Source organism: Mytilus galloprovincialis, chromosome 1 (genome assembly GCF_965363235.1).
Source record: "Mytilus galloprovincialis chromosome 1, xbMytGall1.hap1.1, whole genome shotgun sequence".
NCBI classification, from domain to species: domain Eukaryota; kingdom Metazoa; phylum Mollusca; class Bivalvia; order Mytilida; family Mytilidae; genus Mytilus; species Mytilus galloprovincialis.
The window spans coordinates 44,376,574-44,388,995 of NC_134838.1; the positions used below are offsets into that span (position 1 = coordinate 44,376,574).

Here is a 12,422-nt window from a genome sequence, read left to right on the forward strand (position 1 = left end):
TTTTTTCAAGTGGTCACTGAACCATGAAAATGAGGTCAAGGACATTGGACATGTGACTGACGGAAACTTCGTAACATGAAGCATCTATATACAAAGTATGAAGCATCCAGGTCTTCCACCTTCTAAAATATAAAGCTTTTAAGAAGTGAGCTAACACCGCCGCCGTAGCCGCCGCCGCCGGATCACTATCCCTATGTCGAGCTTTCTGCAACAAAAGTTGCAGGCTCGACAAAAATACAACCATAGTACTAATCCAGTTTTTTAACAAAACACTATACTTTCGCAATTTAGCACACAAACCCAAGTAGCTTTTACTGAAAGTCATAGTATATTTATGATGACATGACATAATTTTTATTTGCATTCTTGAAATTAAACTCCTAAAATACCCTGTGGAAAAATACAAGCTCAGTACATTATTGACTATCAGCTATTTTGAAGAAAATCTACCCCTGCCCAGCTTAATATAAACATTAGTGAGTTTTTTTTAAAATGCAATTAGTACAACTGTCTATAAGTATGGTACTTTTCCATCATTCTATCGAAATTACGAATCAATAATTAGACATGTATCAGCTAGATTTATCAATGTCATTTTTCTCTTTGCTGTTTTCTAATGTCCCATCATGATCGTCTAAACCAGGTAAAGATCCTTTAAAAGTACTATGAGCAATCTCCTGCAGTTCTTCAATTTGATGTTGCTGATTATTCTCCACCATTTCTAATCTTTGTTTTAGAATTCTCAAATCGTCTTGGTGTTTTCTTTCCTGAAAAAAAAATATACAAATATTTATTTCATTACTTGTCAATTGAACATGTTTAATTGAAACACTTTAGCTATAACTTTCCTAATATAAGGTCCTTTTTCAGAATTAAATACAATATTTTCAATTTGTATTCATGTTTATAGTTTTGTGAATTTTTCTTTGTTCAACCTGTGAAATGCCAGATGAATGAATGGATTGATTGATTGTTGGTTGCTTAACGTCCAGTGGCAAATTGAATGAATGGAAGCTGGGTATACAGCAGCATTTTTTTAATGCAAGTATTCCAAATATAATGGAAAAATTTTATCATAAGAAAACACAATATGCATATATCATGTAAAACTCAGCTATGATCAGCTATTTATCAAACATCTATATATAGATGCTTTAAATGAAAATGTGGACAATCAAACACCAACTTTTAAACAAGTGATGAAAACATGTTTTTATTTTCAGAGGTGTCAGTTCTATGCATTCTTGACCTTTGAATAGGACATACCTTAATACAAAAAATTCATGTGACTGAAGTTCTGTCAGAATTAATGTTTATTTATAAAACAATACTTGCAAATTTATTTCTACTATATAATTTTATGCTGTAAAAGTCACCTAGAAATATTTAGAAGGGTAACAGCAAAGCAAAAGAAGGATTGCATTAGCTGTTTTATAACTATTGAAGTATCATAAGAAAGATAAGCCACCAACCCTCAACAAATGTAACAGGAATTTCAAAGTGTCATGTCAAGATAATGAAACTTTCATTTTACTGGGTTTTTTTCAAGACCTTAAAATGTAAATTTCATTATCTTAAGGAAATTGGCTGACACTGACTAGAATGACAGAAACTAAGTATAGAAAATCATCTCATTCATATTGTTAAACTGTTCCATACATGCAAATATATACCTTTCAGGATAATTTTTAGATGAATGTATGTCATAATAATTATGCCATGATAATAAATAACAGCAAGAAAGACAAAATTGGCTTATGTTATTGTATGTGTTTTTTCCAATAAGCTTTCCCAAGGTATTTTAAATACAGTGCAGACAAGGTGATTCAGTTAAAAGTAAATTTTCATGAGTTTTTAACAGTGAATGCTTGTGACTGATGTTGCTTATTCTCTTGAAAAATCTCTTTGTATATTTAATAGGTATTAGGTTTTTAAATCAAATTATTATCTTCAATCAATCACATTGCTCAACTTCAACTGGTTTGAAGATTTACCATGTGTATACTGTTTGATAATTAGATCTACATTTTAATTATAACATTTAATAAGCTTATTGCTTGAGTTGTCATATTTTATATAATATGACAAAGGAATGTTTTTCTATATATAGATAATAAAAGCAGGATACATAGTGAAAAAAATAACAAGGTGATAAAAAATGCAGTGGTAACAACATGCTATTATAAACAGACTGAGTTTCCTCTTGGACAGGTTTACATTTTCTTGAGAAAGCAACAGTATTTTCTAACTTGAATAAAATGATGAATGAATACATGTATTAATTGATGGATGGATGATTGTGTAATAAATCAAAAGATAATATTTCAACATTATCTCCTCCCCCTCCCCTCCAAAAAAAAAAATATAAATAGAAAGTTGTGATGATTTTTTTTTTTTAAACCAAAAACCATTTAGTATATATCTCAATATTTAACTATAATGCCCATTTGTTTTAAAAAAATCTATTCTCTACCCAAAACTAATAATAATAATAATACTGGAACAAATCAATAAACAGAAATAATATATAGGGTAATCAGAAGAACTACATCTCTTGTGTCTTGAGAAATTTTTAAGCCTATCAACCAGAACAAAAAATGTGTGTACTATTTTCTATCCAAATCAATTCATCAGTGTACATATGTTTTTTTTTTACAAAATAATTGAAATACTACTGTTTTCATCCATTCGTAAAAAGTCCAAGAAAAATCCCCAGAAAAAGAAAGAACATTTAAATATATGTTAAGCAGCTATCCTACCTTGAAAAAGAGATGCTATACTATCTACTTTTTAAACTGTAAAAGTATATATATGATTTTTGAATTAAGTGTATATAATTTTACTTTTCAATGATCAAATTGTTTTTGATAAGTGTAAATGTTCATTAATCAGCACCCATACATCACTATTTTTATTCATTTTTTTCCTTTTTAATGCTAGACAATCAGAATCCTTCAATAAAATATAAAAGGTGTAGAGCGGGTAGGAATCCTGCTTTAAGGGAGATAACTCTTGAAACTTATAGAATAAAGAAAAATCTGCATGAAACATGAGGGGATTTGAAAATCAACATCTTTTATATACTTTAAAAAAAAACTAGACCATTCAGAATATATATATTGATTCATGTAAATAAGTTCATTAAGTAGCTAGACAAATCCTTAATAATCTTCTCACCTCTTCAGAATAACTATAATTGGGTAAGAAGGTAGCATCATGTGTAACATTAAAGGATGTAAACATCATGTCCCCGATGGGTATATTAGATACAGTGCCGCCACCTATCAGACATTTCCTGTATTCTGCATGGCGTCTGTGTAAATCTTTCCATTGTTTTTTTAATTTGTTGTAATTCTCTTGTGGCACACATTTTCTGAAGAGAAAAAAGGTAAAATAGACATGAAAACAGATGTACACTGTAACTGGCATTTCATTTCCCCATACAGCTACTATTGTCTCATTTGGAACCCCAAGATATTAAACCATAATTGTAATACTATATATGCAATAATCTGCCATGTAAAGTCAGCACTGGAACATTGTCCACATCGCTTTTTGGACAAAGGAATTCAGGGAATATTTTTTTTAATGTTGAAAATGTAAACAAATATCATGAAATAAAAGAGTTTTTCTCTTATTTCTTGCTTACAATACTTTTCAATCAGCACCATTGCCTAGCAATTTAAATTTTGGAGTAAGACCAATACAAGGCAGAATTCAGTAGGCAACCTAATAAAGATTTTTATTTCTTGTTTAAAAAAGAAGTTATAATTACTGTAATTCTTACTCTAAAGCTTTTTTTTCCAGATCTAACTGTTCATATTTAGCTTCTGTCAGTTGCAGTTTATCTTTCAAATTTTCAACTACACGATGACTCTTACTGCGTAACTAAAAAAAAAAGTTTACATGTTATTGTAGTTATTCAACTCATTTGCATATATGAGAAAAAAAGGAAACTTAAAATGTCTAACAAATAAATAAATACAAACTAATAGTAATAAACCATACACATCAAATACAATGAAATACTTTACACTTATATATGCAGATAAAACAGCTGTCACACTCTGACACAAACTAACTGCATAATAAAAGGGAAAGGTGAAAGCTTATGATATCCCTGTCAGGAGAACAAATTTGATGTTTTGTTTTGTTTTAGGAATTACCTTCCTTATTTATCTGAACATGCTGAAAGGGAAACATACATAATTTTATTTAAATGTTGCTAAGTAAATCCTTTAATAGGTGCAAACAAAAAGAACATTCATGATTGCCAGTGTGTTCAGCATATAACAATAACAGTAATCATTACCCACTAAAAAATCACATAAAAATATGCAAAAAAATGATGAGACATTCAAACCGTCAATGACATACCTTTTTGTAAAGTGTGAGAGCTTTTTGATACTTTTTCTGTACTTCAGATAATTTATCGTGAAGTTCTCGTACTCTGTTATCAAGCTCTGTCCTCTCGTCTGTATAAGACGATCGTTGCTGCGACAAAATTAAGTCATGATTGTCTTGTAATTTTCTAAGTTGATCTTTAGCCATCTTAGTTTCCTCTTTTAATAATTCTACTTGATTCCTAAGTCTGATATTATCATCAGTCATATCATGTTCATTGTTCAAGTATGAGCTCAGTTCAGTCTCTAACTTATTAATTTTATTTTTTAAATCTGAATTTTCACTTCTTTCTCTTTCCAACTGATCATTCAAAGATTGCTGATGACTAACTTTTGTCCTGTGATAAATAAAATATAAGAATATGAAATATGTGAAGTCATTGTAAACACAAGTCATTTTTGATTATATTCCAGGAGACACAATCTTGTTTGTATATTTCTTTGGTTAAAACAATTGATATGTCAATAAGAATTCTTCAAAATCAGTTTTTACTGTATCTGATATCATTCCTAGATTAAATGTATGCAGCTGCTAGTCTTAATCCTTTAAATTTTAATAATTTTTTATGAGGATTTAGCATTGTATTTTTTACATTTGATTTCCCAATAGCAGTCACTTTAGTCCTTTTCTTTTTTCAGTACATTCTGAAGTGTTGTTTTTTAACCGTACTATCTAAAAGTTTCACATGGAGTAACTTTACTTAACAAATCATTACACACCAGGGATTAAATAATTTAATAACAAACTAGATGTCATACTTTTAGTGTAGTTAATGCAGGGTCTTTTTTCAGATCTAGAAGTTTTATAAACACAATTATTTTGTGTTGTTAAATTGATATCTCATTGACATATAAAAGTATAGATCTACATGTAAAATGCTACCCCTCCCCTTTTCCCGCTTAAAATATTGTTCAGTTTAAAACTTTGAATAAAAAATGAGGTGTTTCAAGAAAATGGTCAACCTAATAAAAAAACATTAGGCACACACATTTATAAATGTATTGTCTTATGTCAATCTACACTAACTTTAATACTAAAACTTCTCTCTCAGCGACATTCTTAGCATCGTTAGCAGCACTTATCCTATCCTCCATTTTCTCTCTTTCTGCATGTCTATGTGCTTCTTCATCTATTTTCCTCCTATCATTTTCTTGTAATTTGGCCTCTAAGGCTAATCTAAGTAAATGAATTGTGAAAAAGAAATTAGTAGGTAAACATTATTAGGATATCATGTTGTATCATATCAGCAGTGATTAACAATTTGACCTTTATGTTGGTGCCCGTCTGGATGCATAAAGAGCCATAATAAAATTCATCTTGCGCTCAGAGGTTAAATGTTAAAATCTATATGTGCAGTCAAATCTTAACCCTTTTCTGATTCGATTGTTTTTTGTTTTTTTTTGAAGAAATAATTTATGTTTTAATGCTTATAAAGCTTCCTATGGTGTCTGTGAGTTCTTTCATGTAACATGTAAATGAATAGGAACCCTGTTTTGTACTAGACCAACACACTGACTCACTGAGTCAGATTTTGTATGGTGGTCCCCTGGTTGATTTCTCACCTTACCCAGTCACATTATTTTGACAGGGAGCAAACTAGTCATTTCTCTTTATTTAATTTTGTGTGTGTTTATAGGAGAAGCAGCATCTACCAATTTTCAAAACTTTGTTTTGATCAGCTAGTGATCATTTCCATGACCACCAACATTCAAGATGAGCATGTTATTACAAAATCACAGAGACAGTAAGGAGACATAAAAAAAACAAAAATCTCATTTTGCTGTTGTTAGATGCTGTTTTCTTACTTTTCACTTTCCAATTTTGCATATTTGACAAATTCTTCCTCTCTTGATGCCTGTACTCTCCTTACTGCATCTCTTTCTTTGTCTTGTAAAGATCTTGATTGCTGGTCTACAGTGTGTTTGTAAATTTCTATCTTAGTCTGCAGATCTGAGGAATATAAAAAATTGCCAAAAATTATTAACTAAAAAACTTGACAGTTGATATTATAAAGCCACAAAGAAAATGTATCTATTTAGATTTTCTGTTTGTATAATGATTTAAAAGACTGAAAAGATTCATTACAAACTTTGGTTAAGCTTATGTTAAACTTGGGACTGTAAATTTGGTTGGAGTCAATGAATTTCAACTCTTTCAATTTCAACTCATCGGAAGTCAAAATACTTATATTTATATGGAACAAAGTTCAGGACGACTAGAAAATTTCAACTTATCCAAAATTTGGAGTCAACTGAGTTAGACACATTAAGAGTAAACCAAATTTATAAGCAACACCCAGTTTATATCCAAAAATAAAATTTGATATTGACACTCCCACATTCATTTTAATGGTTTAATGGAATAGTTCAAAAGAAATTGTAGAATTTAATATCTGCTTTAATATGATCATAACTGTAATACATACCTTCAATGATATTTGCTAATCTGTCTCGATCTCTTTCAAGTTCACCTCTCTGTTTCAACCCCTCCATCTTTTGATTTGTAAGTTCCACTTTATTTTTATGGATAGCCTCATCCACTTTATTTTTTAAAATGACATTGTCTTTTTCAAGTTCATGGATTCTTCCTGTCAATTTGTTATGTGTGTCACCTGTTAGTGCTAAGTCTCTTTGTAATTGTTCAACTTGTTTCTTCAATGACTCCCTCTCAGCCTGAAAGATGAATTAATTATAACTTGATGCATAGTGTCAAGGAAATAGATATTAAATGTCAATGAATTAAAGCATAATGTCCTAATATCATGATATGGTTGTAGGGAGACTATAAAAACAGACGTCAAGCCGGTGGGTATCATTTTCCAGTCTGTAATCTAGCTAATCAAGGCCTAGGTTAATTAAATTTTAAAAGACCTCTTCATTTACAGATCAAACCTTGCAATACATGTATAATAAGATGATTGTTCTTCATGTACGTCAGAAGCCTTTATGGGCCAAGTCCAAATTTGTTTGTAATGATAAGTAGTACTTTTCAGATTGTGTTGAATTCTGAAACAACTTATAATTCTCTATATACATGCATTGTCAGAAACCATACCATAAACCCACACATTCATTTTTCAAATATTAACAACAGGATATCCTTATGAGTGGCTGATTCATTGACACTTATCTAGATTTAATTCCTCCTGATTTGTAAATACTAACATTTATATTAAATACATTTTAAACAAAAGAAACTCTTTAAATAGTTAAATAACATTATATACCTCAAGAGATTTAACAGTGGCTACATGTTCAGTTATTTGTTTTTGCTGAACTCGAGTAATGCTATCAGTCTCGAATCCTTGTTTCTCTCTATGTGCTCTTATTTCCTCTAACTCTCCATTTAAAGTTTTTAATTTCATATGAAGCTGTGCATTTTCTCTCTGTACAATTCTAACACGCTCGGAGTCATCAATAGTTTCTTTCTTTATTTTTGAAACTGTTGCTTCTCTTTCTTTTCTTAAATTTGACACCTGAAAAATAATTCAATTATCATTTATAGAGAGCATATATGTGTGTAAACAGTCCACAAATATGAATCAAAATGCACAAGACTGAAATAAGATATCTAAATTCTTATACCATTTGTAAGTAGGTTAAGGATACACTGACAAAGTAACGTTAGATCATTGTGCGACTTCCTATCGTATTGGCCGTTTTTAACCAATAAGAACATTGTAGTGTACACTATTAAAAATATTACACAGACTGTATTAGATTCTCAAACAGCAAATTATATGTTTGTTAAGACAGAAGGGAGGTAAATGAAGTGGCTTCTTTCTATTTTTTTCTAAAAATATAATATTTCTATTTACTTCTTTTCAATGATTACTTTCAAGTATATAAGATAATAGTATCAATACACAAATGCAGTGGTAAACAAATTTAACAGCTCCAGGCCCTTACAGACTATCAATGCATATATATACATATATATATGCATGTGTATTTTATTTGGTAAAAATGTACCTCAGCTTCATGTTTTAGTCTACATTCTTCTAAAATCCTCTGACATTCTATCCTTTCATGCTCATACTCTGATTTCAGAAAAGACAGTTCATATTTATATTTATTGCATCCTGTACGTAATTCTTCTATTTCCTCTTCCTGTTTCATATAACGTTCTTTGTATGTTTTCTCCACTTCTTCAATTACTTGCATGCGAATGATCTCTAATCTCTGTGGAGTCACAACCTTGAATAAACAAATACAGTTAACAAAGAGTTTTATCTTGTGATAAATAGTTTGATTTTGTGTATAAATAAAAATTATTTACAATGCAATTTTAAAACTAAAATACTGCCCTGTATTGTCAATCACCACAATTACAGTCTACAGGTTAACTGAAAGATTAGACTTGTAGATCTATGAAATTTTAAATTACACAAGGACATAAGCTAAGTTTCTGTACTGCTGTTTACATTTTGAAAATGAAACAAACAATACTCCTCTCGAAAAATAAACATACTTTGCTCTTGGCCTCTTCAAATTCACCATGTAATTCAGCCACCTCTTTTTTGCCTTGTTCATACATAGATTTGTATTTTTCTTGTACAATCCTGCTTTCTTCGATAGTATGTTTAATTTCTTCCTCAAGTTTCCCATATTCATCCTGAAGTCTTTAAAAGAAGAAATATTATTTTCATGATTCAGATTTAAAAACAATAAAATATTATTTAATCAATCTAGAAGAGTGTTGCCTTTTACTCTTGACTAGAACAAACCCGCAAAATCATATTTAGAGCTTGGTTGAAAGTATGTTAACTGTCGTAGGATGAATTTTTGTAAAAGATTTCAGAAAAGGTATGTATCAAGACATAGGTACTTGGTGACAGGACAACTATTTTAAGCCCTCTCCCTTTTTTCCAAAGTCCGTTATTTTTTTGTTTTCTGTTAAATTCCATGATTTTCAAGTTTCTGTATCATGTGTATATACCTCGCTATTCCCGGCTGCCCTGAGAATCTGTCCCGCTTGAACTATTGACGTCATACAACAATCACTTTTCCATTGCTGCATCAAAATTTTACCTGTGTGATGTCCAGTAATGGCACACAAATAGCGATAAGGTGCATACTATGAACATACACATATTATAAATAAAGTGTATTTTCTATTAACTATCAATTCCAAGTTTCTACTCAACGGCGATCACTACTATATATAGGAGTATAATCATAGTATATATATGTAATTATGAAAATGATGTTTTAAAAATTAAAACCTGGTGTCTTGTCTATGACATAAAAGTCAGTCTGATGATGGAAACAATATCGGGACTCCTTTTTTTTTGTTTTTCTCCCAACATAACCCAAACTGAATAATCATAAGAATGGATGACAAATGCCACTATGCATGGGACCTATAGGACACAGAGGCATGATTATTAATGTATTGCAGAAGAAAGAGAAGCGACACACAAATGAGGTCTTCTCGTTTAATAGTATAGAAGCCAGTATTGATTGATTGATAGCTTTGTCTGAGTCAGAACGTTAGTCAGCAATCCATTTGTTATTTCTTTATGAAAAGTACATGCCAGTTTATATTGTAAGATTTTTTCAAGTGTTTCAGAAACAAAGGTAAATATTAACATTTGTAGTTCATTTTCATTGACTATGAGTTATCTTAATATGAACAAGTATTACTTATGATGTTCTGTTTTTAGTTGTTCATAATGAGTTCTATGCATCTGACTTCGCATCCTTTCATCAGCCAACATTTTTTGCAGCTCTGTTTCTGTTGCAATCTGTGGTAACTGCTGAGCAAGTCCTGGATAGCTCCCCGAAAACTTGTCAGGACTCTGAAGAAAGCTGTTAGTTGTGGCCATTGTGATGCTGTAAAAGTAATTAAAAATCCAATTTCACATAATTACTTTTTTCAATTCATATACTTTCAAAGCAATAAAAACTGACAAAATGTTAATGGAGTTCATTCAAATCATCATCATCTTTCCATCGTTTCCACAGAATACAAAATTTCAATCAACATATCCAGCTTTAGATTTAATACACTATATTTCTTGCATGTTATACTCTGACATAAAGAGTCGCAACATTAACACTTTGTTTATTGACAAATTGCCTGCAAAGACAAAACACTTTAAAAGCATGCCCCCCTAAAACAGAAGGCTAAATCTAACCAGCCTTGCCAGCGTGTCAGTTTGTGTGTTCAAGTTATAGGAAGAACCTGACATATGTTTACCCTGACTACGTTCAACAAGATCGTTTCAAATGTATCTTCAATATATTAATATAAACCTGGTTGATAATGTTGCACAGAATGAGATTTCTGAAGAATTTTATTTATGCCGCAATTTCGTCTGGCAAGTTTAGACACATGCATTTAGTTCAACCAAAACCAAAATTATCGTCCTGAATACAATTTGCTGCTAATTCTAAAATATTTTATATGGTGATATATTAAAAATATTTAAATACAGTTTACCTATTACGTTCGCGGGGAGGTATAAGGGATCTGGAAATTACAATTTTCACATATTTTTAGTTGATGTTCAAACTTGACAACAAATAATTCCGCATGCGCAATTTCTGTTTCCGGTTTGGGTAATTGCAGAGACATTGTCGGAGAAACTTAATTATCCGTATTGTTTCACCTGCACTAATTTAATTAATGACATTAATACTAATTAGGACAAACAGACAGTCACACCTATGTGATTGTCAAAGTAATTAAATTGTAATTGATATGTTTTAACGTAAACATTCTTTTGTTTAAAATAACCCGTTTAATATTTAATTATAACGAAAATCAGAATAATTTGGTTTTTTTTTAAGTAACAGTAATATGAGAGCATGCTGTGACCAATTGTATAACCTATAAATATTCATGCATTAGCCAAAGGATCATGTCATAAATTTTTTAAATTGTGCATCAGTTGGTATAAAAATATATATTTATAAGGTCATATCTCGGGTCATCATACTTATACATAATTTTCGATGTATTACATTAAACTACCGTAACTTCTTAGTTTAAAAAAAATATAGAAAAACAACTCTTACATATATATGGGACAATTAACACACTAACAATTTTACTGAAAAATATACAACTTTTTGTGTATTTCTTGGTGGCAATAAGGAAAATCAGGCATTAATCTTAAATCCATGCAAGAGGCGGATTAAGAGGGGGGCCCAGGGGGGCCGGGCCCCCCCTTTTGGGGAAAAAATTTGGTTGCTTATATAGGGAATCATTGAAGCGTGACTGGAGCGGGCCCCCTCTTTGGTCAGTCAGTGGGCCCCCACTTATGAAAATTTCTGGATCCGCCACTGCATGCCAAAAAGATAAGCATAGTCTAAGTTTTTGCCTGAATTTTAAAATACATGTTCTGATTTGTACAATGCAAAAATACAAGTTTTAACATGTACAAAAGTACATTTTTTTGTACCACAGAGTTTCAGAAATACTTTTATTGCTTCAAGTTGGCATAGCGCGTTTTCAAGTTATTGTATGTTTAATGCAGTCCCCCATGGCCTACAGCAGTGTGACTCTACTCAATAATAGTAGTTACATAGTGTGCTAGTCACCTAATACGGTATATTTGAGGTCAGTAAATTCCATATGGGGCGAGAGCGAAGCTAGTATACCAGGTCACTAGCACACTATGTAACGAATTTATCTTACCGACTATCTTAACGTGTGAAATTTAGACCTATCAAAATGAGCAAGTCCTCAATACTGTTAGCATTAAGAAACTACTTCCATTGATCCTACAAAAACAGATACCAACAATAACAACTTGTGAGGGTTAAATGTGTTATATGAATTTATTTCAATCTTAATCATCAATTTCTTCGTCTGTTAAAACCTTTACGATTTTTTCTCAGTACTGTTTTGGTTTTTATAAAGGGACGTAACACCCACTACTAACCCAATCTCCCATACTGTCTGTATGGGAGATTGCTACTAACCGTGTATGAAATAAGCCCCGCCTCCCTTCTACCTTATATGGAATATAAAGGGACGTAACTCCACTACTAACCGTGTATGAGATAAGC

At 31.0% G+C, this 12,422-nt stretch overlaps 1 protein-coding gene across 2 annotated transcripts; it reads right to left on the reverse strand.

The window, feature by feature from the left end:
* LOC143075444 (centrosomal protein of 83 kDa-like) lies at positions 1-10,971 on the reverse strand. Of its 2 annotated transcripts, XM_076250862.1 has the most exons (13): positions 10,849-10,971; positions 10,050-10,238; positions 8,875-9,025; positions 8,376-8,600; positions 7,631-7,879; positions 6,830-7,076; positions 6,210-6,354; positions 5,431-5,580; positions 4,378-4,741; positions 3,788-3,888; positions 3,178-3,373; positions 2,760-2,795; positions 631-767 (listed from the first exon to the last, which is right to left on the reverse strand). In XM_076250862.1, the coding sequence occupies exons 2-12, from the start codon at positions 10,229-10,231 to the stop codon at positions 2,784-2,786; spliced, it is 2,022 nt and encodes a 673-aa protein (XP_076106977.1). In that variant the 5' UTR covers positions 10,232-10,238; positions 10,849-10,971; the 3' UTR covers positions 631-767; positions 2,760-2,783. The 2 variants fall into 2 exon arrangements, with proteins under 2 accessions (XP_076106969.1, XP_076106977.1); XM_076250854.1 differs by lacking the exon at positions 2,760-2,795 and having other exon boundaries at positions 1-767.
* Positions 10,972-12,422: the final 1,451 nt, after the last annotated feature.